Source organism: Urocampus carinirostris, chromosome 6 (genome assembly GCF_059441175.1).
Source record: "Urocampus carinirostris isolate Australia breed hairy pipefish chromosome 6, RoL_Ucar_1.0, whole genome shotgun sequence".
Lineage (NCBI taxonomy): Eukaryota > Metazoa > Chordata > Actinopteri > Syngnathiformes > Syngnathidae > Urocampus > Urocampus carinirostris.
This window is the reverse complement of record NC_142354.1, coordinates 41,306,705-41,326,852: the sequence shown is the minus strand read 5'-3', so window position 1 is coordinate 41,326,852 and position 20,148 is coordinate 41,306,705. Positions and strand designations below refer to the sequence as shown.

Below are 20,148 nucleotides of genomic sequence, written 5' to 3'. Positions count from 1 at the left end.
AGCCCCCAAAAATGTTAATATTGTGCGACAAAATAGATCAGGAAATAAAAATAAATGGATATCTTGTGAAAGAATTGTAAGAACAAACGACGTTTGTAGGCCGTACAACCTTTGCAATAGTACATGAGTCAATTCATTCAAAAGAAAGACATTTATTTTGCATTGCCGGAAACTCGAGTTTGATGTCAAGTTTTGGACATGTTTGATAATTAATTATCTTGCCACACTCTGGATTATGGTTGCTCACTGTTGTTTCAAGCGCTGCTCACCGACTTTGTGTGAACGCTCAGACCCGAGGAAAATTACAGGGAACATTGCCTAGGAGCATAAAATATTATGATGTTCTATGGTGGGTGACTCAACTCTCTGTTGAAAGATATGTGAGAAATAAAAAGTTGTTAAAAAAAAAAGAAATTTAAAATACTACCTTCCATTTTTTAAAGGGGACAGTGTGTATTACCACTAGATGCTGCTGTACTGTGTACCGCAAACAAAATGAGTGCTAAAAAGCACAACGAAAGATATAAACTAAGTAGACTCAAAAGTGACTAAAACACATTATTTTTCTTCTAATTTGTTTGCCTAGCCTTTTTGAGGTTTCAGGAACTCGTAGCAGAAAGATGGTGGACAATTAAGTCAACTCCTTTTAGGTTGCTTATGTTGTGTAAAATAAGTGCACATTTTTTGACGTTACAATAATTAAAAAAAAATGCATGTTTATATTGTGGTTTGTTTATCCATCCATCCATTATCTGCACTGCTTATCCTCAGTAGGGTCGCGGGGGGTGCTGGAGCCCATCCCAGCCATCTTCGGGCAGTGGGCAGGGGACACCCTCAACTGGTTGCCAGCCAGTTCATTTCTTTTTTTGTTTTTTCTCTTGAATTCCGAATACAAAAAGACTGTGCAATCTCTAGTACAGCGATCTCTTTAATATGCACAACTTAGAGAAACATATTTTCATTTAGAAAATACACCATTCTGACTGGTTTGGGATGCAAATTGGTTGTTTATTTTCCGAAACCATGTGTGCTATTGGCTAGCGAGCAGACAAGAACCAGTTTCAAGGACATTCTTTAGCAGACTTTGGTGTGAGGATTTACCTGGATAAGGGACTCGGCCTTTGGTGGCCAGCTCCGTGAGTAGCACCCCAAATGACCACACATCCGACTTGATGGTGAAACGGCCATAAAGAGCTGCCTCGGGTGCTGTCCACTTGATGGGAAACTTGGCTCCTGATCCATCACGGAGAAGGGGAAAAAAAGACGTTCATACAAGCCAAATGTGTTACTTATAAACCGCATCAAATACAGTGGAACCTCGGTTCTCGACCATAATCCGTTCCAGAACCCTGTTCGAAAACCGATTTGTTCGATCACCGAAATCATTATTCCCATTAAAAGTAATGTAAATCGTTTTAATCTGTTCCAACACCCTGAATGTTTACCTTGAATGTTTAACGTAAACATAAAGCTAACCCGGGCTAATCGTACGTTCGCGTTATCGTAATCTTCCGTACGAAAGATTACGCTAACATGAACGTGTAAAAATAAAAAAATCAGGTCGTTTACAAGTCATTTAGCACCCGGGTCTCTACAACAACAAGAGGTGAGCGGTTCATTGGAAAGGGGGCTCCGTTCCAACACCCTAAATGTTGGGCTCCGTTCCAACACCCTGAATGTTTAACGTAAACTTAAAGCTAACCCAGGCTAATCGTACGTTCGCGTTATTGTAATCTTATGAATAGGATTTCTTACCTTTGTGGTGGTCAGCAGAAGGCGATCGCACACCTCCCTTATATTGTGCTATTAATTCTTTCTTAAATGAAATAGTTGTACGCACTACTTTTCTTTTTTCACCTGTAGCAACTTTGCAGCTTGCACTGACTTTCTTCGGAGGCATAATAAGGGGCTAAAACACCCTTGGGTCGCTCAGCATCGCACCCTAGCATACGCACTCACGCATTACCGGCGTTCGAACTACTGATTTTTTGACCGAACAGCGAAGCAAGAATTTCTCTACATTTTTGGTCCGACACCGATTTGTTCGAACTGAGAGGCGTTCGAAAACCGAGGTTCCACTGTATTTTGATTAGGAGGATGACATACTGTAGTCATACCTCTGTATGTAGTATCTGAAATTTCTATATGAAATTTTGGAACCAAATACTTTGACACGCGAGGGAATATCTAGGTAACAAGCAATCCAAGAGGCTACCACTAGATAAAGCCTGTCCAAGTTAGCTACCCACTAACGGACACCTGAATTTGCGTACTAAGCTATATTTCACAGCAAGTTTGTTTGAATTGCATTGCATCTCATTTTTGTTGTTGAACAAATTCAGTTTGTTTGTAGAGGAACAAAACATGCCAATTGAATGAATTTTACCCTGTCTGGCGGTGTACTCGTTGTCTTCAATGAGTCTCGCCAAGCCAAAGTCGGCCACCTTGCACACCAGGTTGTCTCCCACCAGAATGTTGGCAGCACGCAAGTCTCTGTGGACGTAATTCATCCTCTCCACATACGCCATCCCCGCTGCGATCTGGATAAAAGGCCCCACAAAGAGAATGTGGTCACCTTGTTCACATAGTGGGATTATGGGATGCTATGTGCTAGAGGCCCAACCTGTGCCGCCATGTCCACTAGCTGAGGCAGTCGAAGCATTTTGCCTGCTTCCCCTTTTAAAAAGTCCAATAAGCTTCCTGTAGGGGGAAACAGAAACATCGCTTAGAAAGAAGAAGGGAGTTAAAATAATACAAGTATTATTAATAAACAGTGTTGGGATCAATGTTCCCGTGTGTGCCCACCGTCCAGAGCTTTTCCGCGCACAAGAAAATCTTGCCAGCTCACAAAAATCAGGGCTCAAAATTGCTAATTAAGAAGCGAATTAAGTCAGTTACAGTGCATGAAGGTAAAAATACACGGGTTCCCCTGACGCTGTGTTCTAAATGTGGTATTTTGAAGTCAATGTCGAAATAGAACGAAGTTGAGTAAAGTCAGTAGAGTTTTTCGAGAACCGGCTTCTTCAGCTCAGCTCACTAAAAAGGACCGGCTCTTTCAGGTCCCAAACGGCTCTCCAGGTTGTTTTTGCTTCTTTAATCCCTACATGACCAAATAATTTGTAAAAATTATGCACAACATGACAAAGGAAGGGGGGAAGTAGAGCAAAAAAGAAAAAAATACTAAAATGAAAGAGAAGTGAAAAGCTGAGAAGAAACGAAAGGAGAGAAAAAGAGAAAAAAAGAGCAGGAAAAATTCAGAAAAAGCCAGAAAAAAAGAAAGAAACAAATAAAGGAAAAAAGGTATTAGAGAACAAAAAAGCAAGAAAAATATAAACACAATGAGATATTTTTAAAAAGGAATTTAAAAAAAAGGAGAAAAAAAACAGGTAGAAATAAAATAAAGTTTGTGTTGCATTCAAATAATTTCCAAAATCTATCAAGTCAATCTTGTTGCCAACATTGTACTTCCACTACAAAATGTGATCAAATACAGTTCTGTACCATGCAACCGACTAAATAAGCCCCCAAAAATGTTAGTATTCTGCGACAAAAGATACCAGGAAAAAAAAAGAAATGGATATCTTGTGAAAGAATTGTAAAAACAAACGACGTTTGTAGGCCGTACAACCTTTGCAATAATACATGAGTCAATTCATTCAAAAGAGAAAAATAATTTTGCATTGCCGGAAACTCAGCAAAATGTAACATGATGTCAAGTTTTGAACATATTTGATAATGATTTAGTTGCCACACTTGGGATTGCTGTTGCTCACTGTTGTTTCAAGCGTTGCTCACCGACTTTGTGTGAACGCTCAGACCCGTAAGGAAAATTACAGGGAACATTGGTTGGGATTAGCTCTTTACAAATGAACATGTTCCTGGAACGCAATTACTTCCCTTTAACTAGTACTGTTACACATACAGTACAGTAATACGTTTTTGTAACTCTACTATCATTACTTGATGGTGCGTTGCAGCGTTATTCTCGTACTTATTAAATGCAGGTCATGATTTACAGTGTCAGATTGGTGAATATTCCTGCCTCATTCACATTTTCACATACAACCCTAATCCCACGGGCAGCAACCTCTGACCTACAAAGAACCAAAAAAGGTACAGCCTAAAAAGGTTATGGTGGCATTCTATTAAGCAGAGTACAAGGACAAGGAATTACTCCTCATGGAGATATTCTCCCTACCGTATTTTCTTGTATCTAAGCCATAATACTGAAACCAGGGGATCGGCAAATATGCGCATATTTGGTTATGTGTCACCAGTAGGAAGCGCATTGGGAGGGAACTTGACTTCTAAAGGAGCAACAAACTTACGTTAAATCAATGGGGCAAACGTGACCACAGAATTTATGGTGAAAGTGTGTTGAATTTAGGAGTGCTTCAGCTAGGTGTTAGTTTGCAAGCTCTCGAGATTGCACAAGACGGGAAATGTAAATGGATCAAGGCTTCCACAGGTCGTGAACAAGTTTTCTTCTAGTTCTTTTATCATGTGGCTTTTTTAAAGCAGTTTTAGGGTGTTCGATTCTATACAAGTAGGTCATTTTTAACTACATAGTAATTTTCAGAGAAACGCGCTACTTTTTGGTGTTAGTAATCTGGAGGGGTTCCTAAATTAATTTTTAAATACAATATTGTAAGTAATTAGTGTTTTTCAGTAACACGCTCAACATAGTTAACCTGAATAAAAATCACTGAGTGTTCAAGTAGAAGAACATTGCCCTTGTCTTAACAAGCAGTGCTGATTTCAGTACTAAAAAGGCCAATAAATCAAATAAAACCGAGTCATCGATTCAACCCTCCTTTTTATAGCACATTTTCTCATTAGGGTCAAGTGGGTTCACTGAACGCATGGCCTAGCTAAAATTAGCACCAAACATGAAGTCACCTTGGCTCATGTACTCGGTGACGATGTAAATGGGTTCTTCGGACACAACGGCGTAGAGCTGGACCAGCTTCTCGTGCCTGAGTTTCTTCATGACCTGCGCTTCCTGAAGAAAGGCCTCTGGTGACATGGTGCCAGGTTTTAGGGTCTTGATGGCCACCCGCGTCGTACCGTTCCATGTGCCTGACCAAAAACAAAATCATTAACCAGAAGGAATGACGTTATAGGGTATTTTAGTAACTTGCTCATGAAGCACTGTGTGCATGAATGAACATATGAATTGTTGATGTGAAAGTGAACAACCCACTTAGGTCAGGATTCTTTTTGGCGATAACTTTCTCTCCCTCAAAACTAGCATGTCAAACAGATTTTAAATGAACGGAAATAGTTATTAAAAGAGTATGATTAGATTACCACCCTAAACACACACACCGCACAAAAAAATGAAAAACTCTTGCAAAAACACTACCTCATACGAACGTAAATGGTACTCATGTCTATGTTTCTTGCACAATGTTGACTGCTTACCTTGCACAATGTTGACTATTTTTTTTCACTATGATGACTATTTTTGCACCAAATGCATATGTTGACTATTTTTTTGCACTATGATGACTATTTTTGCACCAAATGCATATTACACAAACCCTTAAAATACCAAACTGTATGTAACATCCTACATGTCGACATTTGTTGTGTAAATTATAACTATATTCTCATCCTCCTTGTTTTATAACCTTATCTTCTCTGTTCCTTTATCTTCTTAGGTTTCTTACCTCACTGTGAATGTGTGAAACTGGAGTGTCATGCCCAATTTCGTTGTCACAATATGTTTACCCATTTTGTAACAATGACAATAAAGGTATATTCTATTCTATTCTATATAGTTAAGTTTTAGTTGGTATAAAGTTGGAGATGAGTGGTTTTTTGCTATATGTCATATTTTATGTGCTATCACTTTATTCTTATCATTAGTGTCTCATCTCATCTCATTAGCTGCACCGCTTATCCTCAGTAGGGTCGCGGGGGTGCTGGAGCCCATCCCAGCAATCATCGGGCAGTGGGCACCCTGAACTGGTTGCCAGCCAATCGCAGGGCACACGGGGACAGACAACTCACTCGCCCATTCACACCTAGGGACAATTTGGACCGGCCAATTCACCTGAAATGCATGTTTTTGGAATGTGGGAAGAAACCGGAGTGCCCGATCATTAGTGTGTATAAAATAATTCAATTATTCATGCAATTTTCAATCATTTCAAGGTGCAAGAAAATTGACATTCTAGCACCCTCTGCTGTTGATTCGAACTGATCACCACACGAAACAAGTGAGGCCTTGATGTATTGTATTGCAATGGTCGGCAACCTATTCTGTACCACGTACTAATTTAATGTCTGACTATGTTCTCGGTCCCGGTGTTTTACCCAAACATCCTACCCTGTTGAGACGTTCTACTGTAGGCTGATCTGAAAGCAAGTAAAACAAGCAACACTGAAACTGAGAACTATAGCAAACATAACTTTTACTGATGGTATAAGATGAGGGTAGGCATGCATACATAATACTCTAGACAATGAAAACCATGTTAAAAAGCGATCACGGGAAAAACACGCCAGGCTTAAAAGCAACGTCAGAAAACCGTATTTTGAAGCAGCTAAAGCAGGGGAGGTCAAACTCATTTTAACCTGAGGGCCACATGGTAGAAAAACCTTCTCACAGGGGCCAGACTAGTACATTAATAGCATAAAACCTGTGCCTTATCTGGAAGGCTACGTGTCTTTTCTGAGGCTCACAATTACATTACGATTCAGGGATGTAAGATTTGAATAAAACATGATTATTGGGGCTGTTTTTCCTGACTATTTTCTTTCCCTTTACGAAGATCTTTTAGTGTTCATCAACCGTGCATATGTAAAAAAATGGTGCCCCCACGATCCTAGTGGTTAAAAGGATATACACATCCACCTTGTTTACTCATGAATAAAGCCATAAAAGGCTCGCGTGAGCCACAGGTACCCGACCCCTGCTGTATTGTAGCATTGTAGTTGTCAAAGGGTTTCTGTGTTTTTATTTTTTGGAATATAGCATACAGTTATACACATAAAGGTAACCTTTCTCGGTATGGGTCTCTAGAAGCAATATCTCATCAATTATCAATTTCCATAGGAACAAAAGGTTATTGTGCATCCTTACAGTAGATAATTGAATTTAGTGAACTATATTTTGTCAAGAGGTTGTACCTCGCAAATATCGATTGCTTTTTTAGGTGGACTATAAATAAGCTTAACATATCGATTTGGATCCAGATGATTTCATTGTGTGTAACCTTTTGATAAAATAAAAAGGGGAAATCAAATGCCTTATTTTGGTGTATTATCGAATTAGATTTGGATATACAGTTCCAACGCCGGTAATGCGTGAGTGCGTACGCTAGGGTGCGATGCTGAGCGGCGCACGGGTGTAGATCTTTTTTCTTTTCGCTCTTTTCGTGACCAACAGTTATCGCGTGCGGACGTGCTTCGTTTTGCTTTTACTTTTAATATAGGTGTACGAAGTCTTTTAGCCCCTAATCATGCCTCCGAAGAAAGTCAGTGCAAGCAGCAAAGTTGGTACAGGTGAAAAAGGAAAAGTAGTGCGTACAACTTTTGCATTTAAGAAAGAAATAATAGCAAAATATGAAGGAGGTGTGCGAGTGTCTGATCTTGCCTGCGCCTTCTGCTGACCACCACAAAGGTAAGAAATCCTATTCATAATTTTCTTTATCCTTTTTCTTATTTTTACACGTTCATGTTAGCGTAATCCTTCGTACGGAAGATTACGATAACGCGAACGTAAGATTAGCCTGGGTTAGCTTCATGTTTACGTTAAACATTCAAGGTAAACATTCAGGGTGTTGGAACAGAGCCCAACATTCAGGGTGTTGGAACGCAGCCCTCTTTCCAATGAACCGCTCACCACTTGTTGTGGAGACCCGGGTGCTAAATGACTTGTAAATGACCTTATTTCTTTATTTTTACACGTTCATGTTAGCGTAACCTTTCGTACTGAAGATTACGATAACGCGAACGTACGATTAGCCCGGGTTAGCTTTATGTTTACGTTAAACATTCAAGGTAAACATTCAGGGGGTTGGAACGGATTAAAACGATTTACATTATTTTTAATGGGGAAAATGATTTCTGTGATCGAACAAATCGGTTTTCGAACAGGGTTCTGGAACGGTTTATGGTCGAGAACCGAGGTTCCACTGTAGCTCAAAAGAAATGCTGCATTGCAGCACAGTACATTTCTTACCCATCCAGACCTCGCCGAAGCAGCCCTGGCCGAGTTTAAGGTCAAGGCGGAGGGACTCTCGAGGGATCTCCCAGGCATCACGAGCCAGTCCCTGAGTCTGAGGTTTGGCCACTGGGCACACATCCGTCAGGGCATGGCATAACCCGTCAGAGTGCTCTGTAACAAGAGCAACATTAGTGAGACTTTTTTTTCAACCCCCAATAAAAGTCTGTGTAGAACTCACTGCGATAATGGAAGACTAGCTGCTGCAGGCTGGTGAACTGCGTGCGAGAAGTGATGTAGAAGCCGCCGCTGTCCAGCTTCCTGATCTTGTAATGTTTCACATTTAGGCCTTTGGTGTTGTCATAATCCAGCACGGAAAGGCAGTAAGCTCCTGAGGGGGATGCAAAGTAGAATGTATAGAGAGGGAGAGGAACAACAAAAGCGCGTCAGGCGGCTGCGACAGCTGCTATGTGGCATTTCCTGACAGCTGTGGAGGTTAAACTCTTTAATGGCCCCTACAGAACCGAAAAGAATGCGCTCGTGCCATTTGTCGGTGCATGTGCTTAACTGTGTGATTTAGGAGAAGGGATGTAATAATAGCACTTTTTAGGTGTCTAAGAACAAGTGCACATTCTCTCCTTTGCATAGTAACTAATACAGACTAACTAATGCAAAATGTTCCATTAGTTACTATGCGCCAAAGTGTTTAGCAATTGCAGCAAAAATGTTTAATACTATGCCAAAACTCATTCAACATTCTCATTCAAGAAGCCGGCTTGAAAAGCATCAATAATGGCAACATCTGATAAAAAACAAGACTCCATTTCCGTAGATCTACCACCCTCAGCGGCTTGTTTAAAAATTCACTGTGTGGCCACTGCAGAAATTAAGAAATCCATAAATCAATCATACCAGTAAGATTTGATTCTTATCTATTGAAAAAAACAGTTTCAAATAATTGTAAATGACATGGAATAAGATACTTGTCAGCTAAGGCCTGTAAAAACAAGGAAACATGACCTAACCTTTTGATTGATCACAGCTAACAACATTTTATGTGCATTTTTGATCAATATTATGCTGGTTTTACAGAATATTGAGCATCCTTTTTTTCAACAACCTACCTTTTATTTTGTAACAATTATGTAAAGCCATATTTTGATATTTATTGTATTTTGATATTGATACAATGCTAGAATTTACCTACATTTGGAACATTTATTTTTACTGATCGACACGCGGACTCAGGCACTTAGTTACAACAAAAAAAGCAGTTTTAATGTGATATTTTACATTTAAGATTCTCACATAGCAACTTGCCTCGAATACTTAAATCGCTAATTGGGTCAAAAGACTCCCATTGAGAGTTACAGAGAAAGACTGCATTTTAATTGCTCGGTTGGTAAAACAGCTCCACTGATGTGGATTCTTTCTCCAGGATTTTGATGCCAAAATAATGATTTATACTCCTATATATTGACAACACACAAGGCCAAAATCCAGGCTTCATCCCTGGTTGTCAAAGCAACGAAAACCAGACTTTTTATTGGTTGAGCAGTATAGTGGGTAGGGTAAGATGTAACTCAATGAAACAGCTTAATCTCCGGGGGGATGAAATGTATTCCAATTTGTGTATTATAGCCTGTTATTTGTTGATATAAATAAAGGTCGGAACTGCTATATTAAGAGACATTGTGTAATTGTAAAAATGATTTTTTTATACCACTAGGGAGCACCAAACCATAAACACAAATAGTCAGGCTGTCGAGCTACGACTCCCACACCTTCGCAAAATACAAGTGTATGTTCACAGTTGATAAGAAGCAATGAAGTGGCCCCCTTTTGAAGTTAGTCTATTGTCTTAGTCAGCCAGACTGTGCGCACACAATGAGACATATTCCTCATGAAGGGAATCCCTTTTGTTTTTTCGTAAGACTCCCTCCCCTCCTTCCTTGCCTTCTTGTCTCTCTTATTCTACCCCATCGGCCTCATCTTCGCTCTCATGGTGAACCGCAGCTTTTAGCCAGGAGGGTATTGCAGCGCCCTTGTAGGCTGACCTACTTCTGACACGGCGATTCAGCCCTATCTATTCGCCTTTTTCCCTACCTTGCTTTTTGCCCCTCCTGCCCCTTTGCCACAGCTGTGTGTCACAAGGTTGGAGTCTGACCAAAACCTAGAGAACAAAGACACAGGCCTGTGCCTCGTGTTGACGACATCACAAGCACGTGTCACGTACAAATTGGCTCACTCGACGGCTCGATAGCATAGAAGTCCCCCGGGAACGGCAGGATGATATCATCACTCTATTTTCTCATTAAAAAGGAGGACGTTTAGGTTTTAACGCGGGAACTGTACTGACAGTTGTTTTCAATAACCACGCCGCTCAGCTTCCAGTGTTTCTCATCAAATTGTGTGAGACACTGGTGGATGGACAGTCTGGGGGAGTCTGGGCGGATGCCGTGTCTCAGAAGAAAATTTTGTACATTGATAAGGAGCATTGTTTGAGCAAAATCAAAAAGCTAAATCATAAATACATTAGTTATGAAAGGCAATGAAACAGCATAACGCACTGTGAATGCCCGTCATCTAATGTTCTAAAAATAACTTTTGCTTTTCCAATGCCGCTGCTATAAGATTTTAATAATAATAATAATAATAATAATTTCCTTGTATTGTCATTCTGTGTAACAATGTACACAGAACGAAATGTCGATTGCATCTGACCCGATGCAGCCGCAGCCAAGAGAGGGCGCCGCCGACCACTTTTTAAGTCTTAGGAATGACTCGGCCGGGGCGCGAACCCGAACCTCCCAGTCTCAGAGCGGGCGCCTTACCATCTAGGCTACTGAGCTGGTAAGGTATCGTATCGACGAGTAAACAGACCCAATCACAAATATAAGAATTAAATTTGATTAAACGTAATATTCATATCAGTGATTTGGTCAATTACGGTATCAAACATAAGTACTGCTGCTTTTGTGATTGTTACTATGACAGGATGCTGGTTCTTATTTGATGGTTACAGTAGGTTATTGAAACGCAACTAATTAGCTACAGTTAGGGACCTTGTTTACCAAAGAATTTTACCGCTTTGAGCAAATTTTACCAATTGCTTACGATGGCGGCGTGACGAGGCACTGGGCAGATTTTATTCACAGAACACTGATCGTTAAACATTTTTTCCTGGTCACCTACCACCGGAAGAGGGGCTGACAAATATACGTAGAACAAATACATACTACGACTTTTGCAATCATTTACATAATGGGAAACCTCAAAATCATTTTATTTAGCTACCCATTTACATATATTTAACAATATTGCATATCTTAATCTGCCCGAGGATTGCTGGGTTGGGCTCCAGCACCCCTGTGGCCCAAGAGAGGATAAGCTGAAAGAAAATTGATAGGTTCATATGTTTTAATAACACAAGTTATAAGACTCTGGCAGAACAAATTAAACCCAGGCATCCAAACAGAATTTTCCAATGGTATGGGAAACACTGGCTTCACCTTTTTCACATTTCCTGTAGTTATTTAGCTATTCCAATCTTTGAGGGATAGTGAATCATGCTTCTAACCCCCATGATCAATGTATCTTAATAAGAAAAATTAAAACACATTTAAACTTAAATATTTAGGCTTCCATGTTGGCCATTTTAGAAAGAGTCTGAAAGAACTAAAGAAACAAAATGCGGAAAAACTGAAATATTTTCCAGATGCACCGCTAACACCAACGCCTTCATACACATTTAACAATAGAGCAGAAAGTACTGATAATCCCTCGTCCCGTATATTTGATTAATATTTCCATTTCTCACTTTTCACAGCCTGCTTCTCGCTTACCAAACCATGAAATGTTACTTTTAGCAGCCTACACTCACAATGTGTTCAGACATAGCCAACAGCCAATCGATGAAAGATGTGTGGAAGTGATTAATATTGTGAAAGGGCACCTGTCTTTCGAATGACCTTTCTTTACACTTGATTAGAAAACTTTCCTGGGCTTCTACGTTTGGGTGTTTATTGTATATTCGAAATGGGTCGTGTTCTTCAGGTGCTGAGGAACAAAACTAATGTGATTCTAAATTGACGCTGTTATAGAATCAAATGCATCAAATAAGTTAGATATGATTGTAAAACCAAATATAAACTGAACCCTTGGCGGAGGTTACCTGCACATTTGTATTCCCATTATATAAAAAAATGTGTTGATGGAAGAAAAACAGTGGAGTCTAAAATCAGAGGTTAAAAGGTAACTGCATGTACAGATAGGCCAAAAGTATGCATACTTTGCGCAAATACGCCAATTTAATTAGGAATGTTTATACCATGGAAACCAGAGGTATCAAATATTTGTCCAGCCATCCACAAAAAACAACTCGAGGGAAAAAAAGTTTCTATAACTTACTCATTGGATGTCTAAATTGGGAAAGTACTAAATAAGTGACGGATTGTTTTACTCTGTAAATAAAGATTTGAGTACTGTTCTGTTTGGGAGCACCAGCAATGCTGTAGAATCCTTAACTGCTTATCTTATAGAACTGTGTTTATCTACCAATTAATAATAATAGAAAACATGAAAATAAGAGAAAAAACATCGTCAATAAAATGCTGCCGTGCTTGATAAATGTACAACCACAAAAGGCATATGGCCCTTGCATCATTTTCCCCTGCAGATAAATTAGGACACCCCTTTTGTATACAATGTTTTTACTGATTAAAATTTAAAATACATAGCTGTAAATGAATACACTTCCCCTCCGTTTTATAGATTTTTGGATTAATTCAAATTGTGTACACTGTATAATAATTGTTGCTTAATATTAGATAAAACATATTTAAAAAAATGTTTTTGTACTCCCATTTCAGGTCTAATCTGGATTATCTTGTTCACTAGTAGCAGACAACAAAGTCATCGTAGATTGCTAATTTTGTCACATATTCGACAGCCTGCCTTGCCGTCAGAAAATGAAATTTTTTATGGTTATCGCCCAATAAGTGTAACAGCTATCAATATTAGAGGAGGAATTGGCTGAGATTGACAGGTATTAATATCCCAGAAAAACAAAACATTTGAATGAAATTAAAAAAAAATTATCTGAGGTAGTACAGTAATCATTGATCATCTTCAAAATTTTACATGCCAATCAAATAATAAAAGGCAATTTAATCAAGGTTCAATTTTTAGACCGATACCAGAGGACGATGGCAGTAGTCATAATGATTAACACCAAGTAATGATTATTTATAATTTTTCCAACTCATAGTTCCTTTTTTATAAACGACCACAAGAGGGCAGCTATTATTCATCACCATTATCTTAAAATAAGGCCGGGTATAAATACTCAGATTTCCCTAGCCTAGTTAACCAAGGCTTTACATTTGTGGGGTCACTTAAGCAGGTTTAACATTTCACTTATTTTCGCATTACCCACTCTGCTCAATGATGAGAAATCAGTGGCTAAAGAGAGCTGAGTGAGGCCTGCATGGCAATGCAAAGTGCAGGTTGCAACTTCAAAAACTGTCCGTTTCACACTGAACTCCTGTCACGATCATCCAAAATTTCGTTTTACAAAAACAGCGCAGTGCATTCTTCATTTGACTTTGACATCTGTAATAACAACATAAATCTACTGAGGGAAATTGTATAAGTATATATATATGTTCCTGCAATTTCAAAAATCAGCAATAAGCAAAAAAAAAATATATATATATTTATTCTTCTACTGTATATTTTAGAATTATTTCATAAGAAACAGCTTTTCCAACAATATATGATCCAGAGTAATATATAAACTCTTGAAATGCCACAGCCGCTTACAGCAGTCAATGGAAGCAAATGCGTTCAAGCCACTTCTATGTCTGTCATTGGCCATGAACGTGTCAGAATATAATATTTTTAAAATTCTGTCTTTGGTGGACAGTTTTAAAATTCACTGTCATGAAAACCTTCAATTTTAAGCTCATTAAGTATCAGGGCGGCATTGGCTCAAGAGGTCGCAGGTTCGATTCCAGGCTCCTCCGTGTTATATGTCGAAGTGTCCTTGGGCAAGACACAGAATGCCCCCGATTGTAAAGTAAGCTACTTTTAGTTATTGTGTATTTCTCAGACTCCTATGTTACAAATTAACTTGCCATGAAATTAACTTCATCTCATCTCATCAGCCGTACCGCTTATCCTCATTAGGGTCACGGGGGGGCTGGAGCCCATCCCAGCCATCTCCAGGCAGTGGGCAGGGGACACCCTGAACTGGTTGCCAGCCAATCGCAGGGCACACAGGGACAGACAACTCATTCGCTCATTCACACCTAGGGACAATTTGGACCGGCCAATTCACCTGAAATGCATGTTTTTTGGAATGTGGGAGGAAACCGGAGTGCCCGGAGGAAACCCACGCAAGCACGGGGAGAACATACAAACTCCGTGTTTAACCTATTTTTCTATTTTTAATACACAAGTAATCATTCACACACACACAGTCACATTCAAAGATCCACGTTTTTCAGTCTTTTTCCATTGTATGTAATGTAATGCGCATGCGTGACTCCAATAAATGCGCTGCTGAAAGCGGAAGTGGTCAGAAAGATCCGGTCAGCCGAACGGGCCACGTTGTTCTGGCTGGCAAATCCCGATCTCCTACTGCAGTAGCTTTTCAAACTTCAATTCCTGCCTCTGCCTGAATTCTTTGGTCAGCCATGGGTTTATATCTTTATAGACTCTACACCGATAGCATGTAGTTATCTTGCGTGGCTATCGGTTAGTTAGTGTGTAAAAGGGAAAAGTGTGAAGCACATTGTGAAGTGCTTTGGGAGGTCTTCATTGACTTGAAAAGAGCTATGTAAATGCAGCTCATTTACGTCTAAACCAGTCAATTAAAGAGAATAGGTTCATGCTATGTCTCTCATTGGCAGTGAATGAGTTCATACGTCTGTGACGTCGTAAAATATGCTAGACATTGATATGTATATATCACCTTTTGTCGTCTCGCTTTCCCTCACAAGGAAGGTTCCTCGTCGGTTCTGTAAATTCAAAAGAATTCGTTCCGAGTCCCGCCGAGTGATCTTCCCAAAATACCACCTGTCAAACGTGGGCCACAGAGTCTTTCAGTAAGTTTGCAAAGGCAAGACATCGCTATACAGAACAGAACCTACTCTTCCGCTTGGATGGAGTCTGACGGAGCCACATAGTTGCTTGGGATGTAACCGCTCTCTCCAGTCGTCAGGGACCGAGCCAGCCACCAGTCCCCTTCTCTGTCATGGCAACCGCAAACAAAGTACATACAATAAAACGAGATTTATTGGAAAACTCACAGGGGCCTTTTAATGTCATGACATTCAGAGCAGATTTTTATAAAGTTTGGGTGATTGCAAAGGTCACTTCATATATGTACTGTAAATTTATAGCCTAATTTCACAGTGTCGTGAAAAAAAAAAAAGGAATATGTGGAACTAATAATTCTGTGTTTCAGGGTAGGCGTGGATACCAAATGAATTTGAAGCAAAAAATATCTATACACAGGGTGTCCCAAACAGGGTTCCTACACCTTTTCCATGGCCAAACAAAGCCAATTTTCCAACTCTCCAGTGCCAATAAAAGAAAAAATCTGGGGCGAATCATGTACTTTGCAGAGTCACAAATGTGTAAAGTATGCAATTTATATATGCGATTTTTATCAATCTATCTTGGGTGTGCATTTATCAAAATATCATTTTTAGACATTGAGTAAATTCTGAATACATCTGTTTTGAGAGGAAGCTCTCCCTATACAAGTTTTTGGGTAAGAAATGCTTACATTTACAGTTGTGGGATGTTCTTCCTATTACAATTTCCTCCTGGAAAACGCTATCTTACCTTTTTGTATGGCCCATAATAAGTGTCCAAAACTGATAAGTAATCCTTGCACTTTGCATTATTACACCTTCTTAATGACTAGTTAAGGTTTAGCATGTTCTCTTCGGCGTGACTCTTATGGGGCAATGACACTTAACAGGACAATGTCATAAAAAACTAATGCCAGCTGCAGTTTAACATGAGAGAAGAAGAAATGCAATGGAAAAGCCAAACCACCAGAGAGCAGTGTCTGTGTCATTTCTAAGCAGACTCAAGCACAATACATTAAAATTCTAGCATTTTCAAGGATTTCAAACAATTGTTTGAACCCTAACAAGATTATAATAATAATAATATAATAATTTCCTTGTATTGTCATTCTGTGTAACAATGTACACAGAACGAAATGTCGATTGCACCTGACCCGTTGAGGCGAGCCGATGCAGCCGCAGCCAACAGAGGGCGCCGCCGACCACTTTTTAAGTCTTAGGAATGACTCGGCCGGGGCGCGAACCACCGACCTCCCAGTCTCAAAGCGGGCGCCTTACCATCTAGGCTACTGAGCTGGTATGCGTGTCCCAATATCTTAATTAGGGCGGGGCATATGCCACTTCAAAATAAAGTAATTCAGGGGAAAAAGATCTAACTTTGCATGCTTGTGCCCCTGTAATATTGGCAGAATCGATAATTTTGCATATTTTTTTATTTTGTATTTTACACCCATGTTCAAATTATGTATTAAATGAATAAAGAACTAGATGGATAATAATAATAATAATAATAATTTCCTTGTATTGTCATTCTGTGTAACAATGTACACAGAACGAAATGTCGATTGCACCTGACCCGTTGTAGCGAGCCGATGCAGCCGCAGCCAACAGAGGGCGCCGCCGACCACTTTTTAAGTCTTAGGAATGACTCGGCCGGGGCGCGAACCACCGACCTCCCAGTCTCAAAGCGGGCGCCTTACCATCTAGGCTACTGATCCCGTCAAAAAAATAAAAATAAAAAATAATTTAAAACAAGATTCATATAATTAAAAATGAGTTCCCTAAATACAAAAGTAATTTAAAAAAAAAAACAGCTTCATTAAAAATACAAAAATGAACATCTAAATGAATATACGTGAATTGAAAACGTAAATTCAAAAAATAAAAATAACATTCCTAACCCTGTTTACAAGTGCATTTACGTGGAGGGGATTTAAGTAACGGGTTCAATGTAGCTGAGTCAAGAGTACAGTTTCCTCTTCACAAATCTACTCAAATATTAAGTATAGTGATTTAAAAATACCCCTAGAAGTAAAAAAATGTCCCTATAATTACTTAAATAAATGTAACAGAGTAGATGTAACTCATTACTACCTCCCTCTAACAATAAACACATACCAACACCTTTATTTAGTTTATCTACTGACTGATAATGGTTACGTACAGATTTACATGCTCATCTTTTCTACACAGACATTAAAACATCGATCATTAGTGTGCATAAAAATAAAGAGTTTGCAGAGGATTTGCCTTTTTATTGCAGTAAGGATTACTGACCTGAAGCTGTACTTTTTCCTAGGGGAGACCATGAGGCATGAGAGTGGGAGAGTCAGAGAGAGGGAGAGATAACAGACACAGCAGACACATCAAAACACAGCAAAAGGCGAGCAGCACTCAGACAGACAGCGGAGGCGGAGAACGCGCTGGGACGACACAGCGGGACTGACATATTGCGTTACATCGTTTTAGTACCGAAGACCCAGGGAGCAAACATTTTCCAATCGAGGATTCTTTGGATTCGTGGTTGCGTTTGCGGTTTTACTCACACACATATTGGACATTATAAATTTGTTTATGTGCTGCCTTACAATGTCGTCCCAACTAGCAGATAAAGAACAGAGAATACTCTATAAAAAATAAGCATGTTCATATACACAGTTGGAAATGCCAATAATGAAAATCAAAGAAAGGGTGTTGTAGGACTTTCCTATAAATGAAGTTTCAGTTTTATTTTCCTGAAAAGTGTGGAAAAAGTATAGACAGTATACTCCAATCTAATTTAATACCATTTGGTAAGTAACTTTCATTAGGAATTTGAAATATGAATTTGGTTTATATGTTACCATGTCAGAACACAAATATGAACCATATTTCCACACTCAGATATGAATATCCGCTGGCTGTTCCTTACCTAGAACCCATACATTTGAAAATGTTTTTTTGAGATAAGATATGACTATAATGTTGTACAGTACTTCTAAAAAGATGCAGAGTTTGTGAAGTACCGGTATTTTCTTTCAATAATATTTCTAGGGATGCAGTGAAATTTCGGTACCCCCAAAAAATAAACAGAAAAAAGCAAAGTGATGACGCCATGTCTAAAGTGAGACGAGCCGTGCAAAGCTGGCTTTCAATTGGGGGGGGTTTGTGCATGTTTTTTTTATTTTACACACAAGAGAGAGAAACAGGTCAACACGGGAGCTAGACTTTTTTTTTTTGTGTGCGAGTCCCTCTGCTTCTACCGTTTCTGTTATCTGCTACCAGACTTTGGCTGAAATTGACATGGTAACACTACAGAGGTAACCATCTAGGGTTCAGCAGATTTAATTTGTAAACATGTACCTTTCAATCCATTGGTCCTGGAAGTTGATTGGCTGGCGCTAAACTACTGCACCATCATAATCGTCTGTTTCCTGTTTTCTTAACACTCTACACCAGGGGCGTCAAACTCATTTTAACTCAGGGGCCACACGATAGAACAAACATTCTGTCGGGGGTCGGACTAGTAGATTAAAGAGAAAGAAAAAGAGAGATAAAGAAATAAGAAAAAGAGGGAGGGAAGAGGAGAGAGGGCGGGACAAAGAAAGAAAAAGAGAGAGCGCGAGAAACAAATGATAAAAAGTCGTGAGGGAGGGGGGAAAAAGAAGGGAGAGGAAGAAAGAAATCCAAAGAGAAATAGAAAGACAGAAGGAGAGAAAATAAAGCGCGAAGGGTATGAAGAGAGAAAGAGAAAAGGAAAAAAGGAAGTTACAGCAAAAGAGGTTAAAAGAGAGAGACACAGACAGAGTGGGACAAAAGGGGTGGAAGAAAGAGAAAGAGAGAAAGAGAGAAAGAAAGAGAAAGAGAGAAAGAGAGAGAAAAAGAAAAAGAAAAAGAAAAAGAGAGAAAGAGAAAAAGAAAAAGAGAAAAAGAGAGAAAGAGAAAAAGAGAAAAAGAGAAAAAGAGAGAGAGAAAGAGAGAAAAAGAGAAAAAGAGAGAAAGAGAAAAAAAAAAAAAAAGAGAGAGAGATAAATACAAGTACAGTGTCTTTGTGAGAGGCACCATCAAGTTGACATATTTCAACCTGCAGCTTGTTTTTCTCTTGCGCTTCTCTGAGTGTTGTCTCGCGGGCCGGATTCAATTCCTTGGCGGGCCTGATATGGCCCGCGGGCCGCCTGTTTGACACCTCTGCTCTATACAGTCATCGTAGTTAAAAGCCAAAATGAACTAAAAATATTTAATTTACTTATAACAAATAAGGGAGATATAGATTGTAGCTTGTTGCACTGAACAGTCTGTTTTTGTCATCATAGCCGGTCACCTTACACTAAGTACTGAAGTATAATTTAACTTTTTTTTGCATTGTAGATCTTTTCGTTTGTTTCGTCTTTTTAAAGCACTTGCATACCTTTGTTTCATAAAAAAGGTAAAAAAAAAAAAAATAAGCACCTTGTTATTTAATATTTTACATTTAACCTTTTATGCAAATGCGTGCAAAATATTTTCATATTTAGACAATTTATTTCAATGTTGCTGTTTGGGTGTTTTGGCAAAGGGTTACACATTTTCAGTTCTCGGACACAAATTTTCATTTCAGTGCATCCCTTATATATTTTTTAAGATTTTATTGTTTTTTTTTCAAACATTTTTAAAAAGAAGAACATTTTCTGTCTGATGCTATCTGTGAGCTATTTTGTGGAGTTCTCTGTTGTTGTTTAGCGTAAAATAAAATAGCTGAAAAGTTTTGAGTTTTACTCATTTCACTTTATTTAAAGCTTACTAATCATTGGGAATGTAATCAGGTAATGGTTTTGGTTTCAGGTTTGCATAATAGCAAAACAAAATGACAGAATGGTCGCCATTCTCTAAGATTTATACGATTGCCAAGTTGTA

General features: G+C 39.0%; 1 protein-coding gene across 2 annotated transcripts in view; it reads right to left on the bottom strand.

Moving 5' to 3' along the window:
• Positions 1-20,148, bottom strand: part of LOC148364819 (proto-oncogene tyrosine-protein kinase Src-like) — a 51,322-nt gene that overhangs the window by 2,873 nt on the left and 28,301 nt on the right. The window contains exons 4-12 of one of the 2 annotated variants that reach the window (XM_088339013.1): positions 17,554-17,571; positions 15,328-15,426; positions 15,150-15,253; positions 8,415-8,564; positions 8,192-8,347; positions 4,900-5,079; positions 2,624-2,700; positions 2,387-2,540; positions 1,102-1,233 (exon numbers count right to left, since the gene is read on the bottom strand). In XM_088339013.1, coding sequence (XP_088195139.1) covers positions 1,102-1,233; positions 2,387-2,540; positions 2,624-2,700; positions 4,900-5,079; positions 8,192-8,347; positions 8,415-8,564; positions 15,150-15,253; positions 15,328-15,426; positions 17,554-17,571 — 1,070 coding nt within the window. The remainder of the gene's footprint in view (positions 1-1,101; positions 1,234-2,386; positions 2,541-2,623; positions 2,701-4,899; positions 5,080-8,191; positions 8,348-8,414; positions 8,565-15,149; positions 15,254-15,327; positions 15,427-17,553; positions 17,572-20,148) is intronic. The other variant, XM_088339014.1, reaches the window with a different exon arrangement.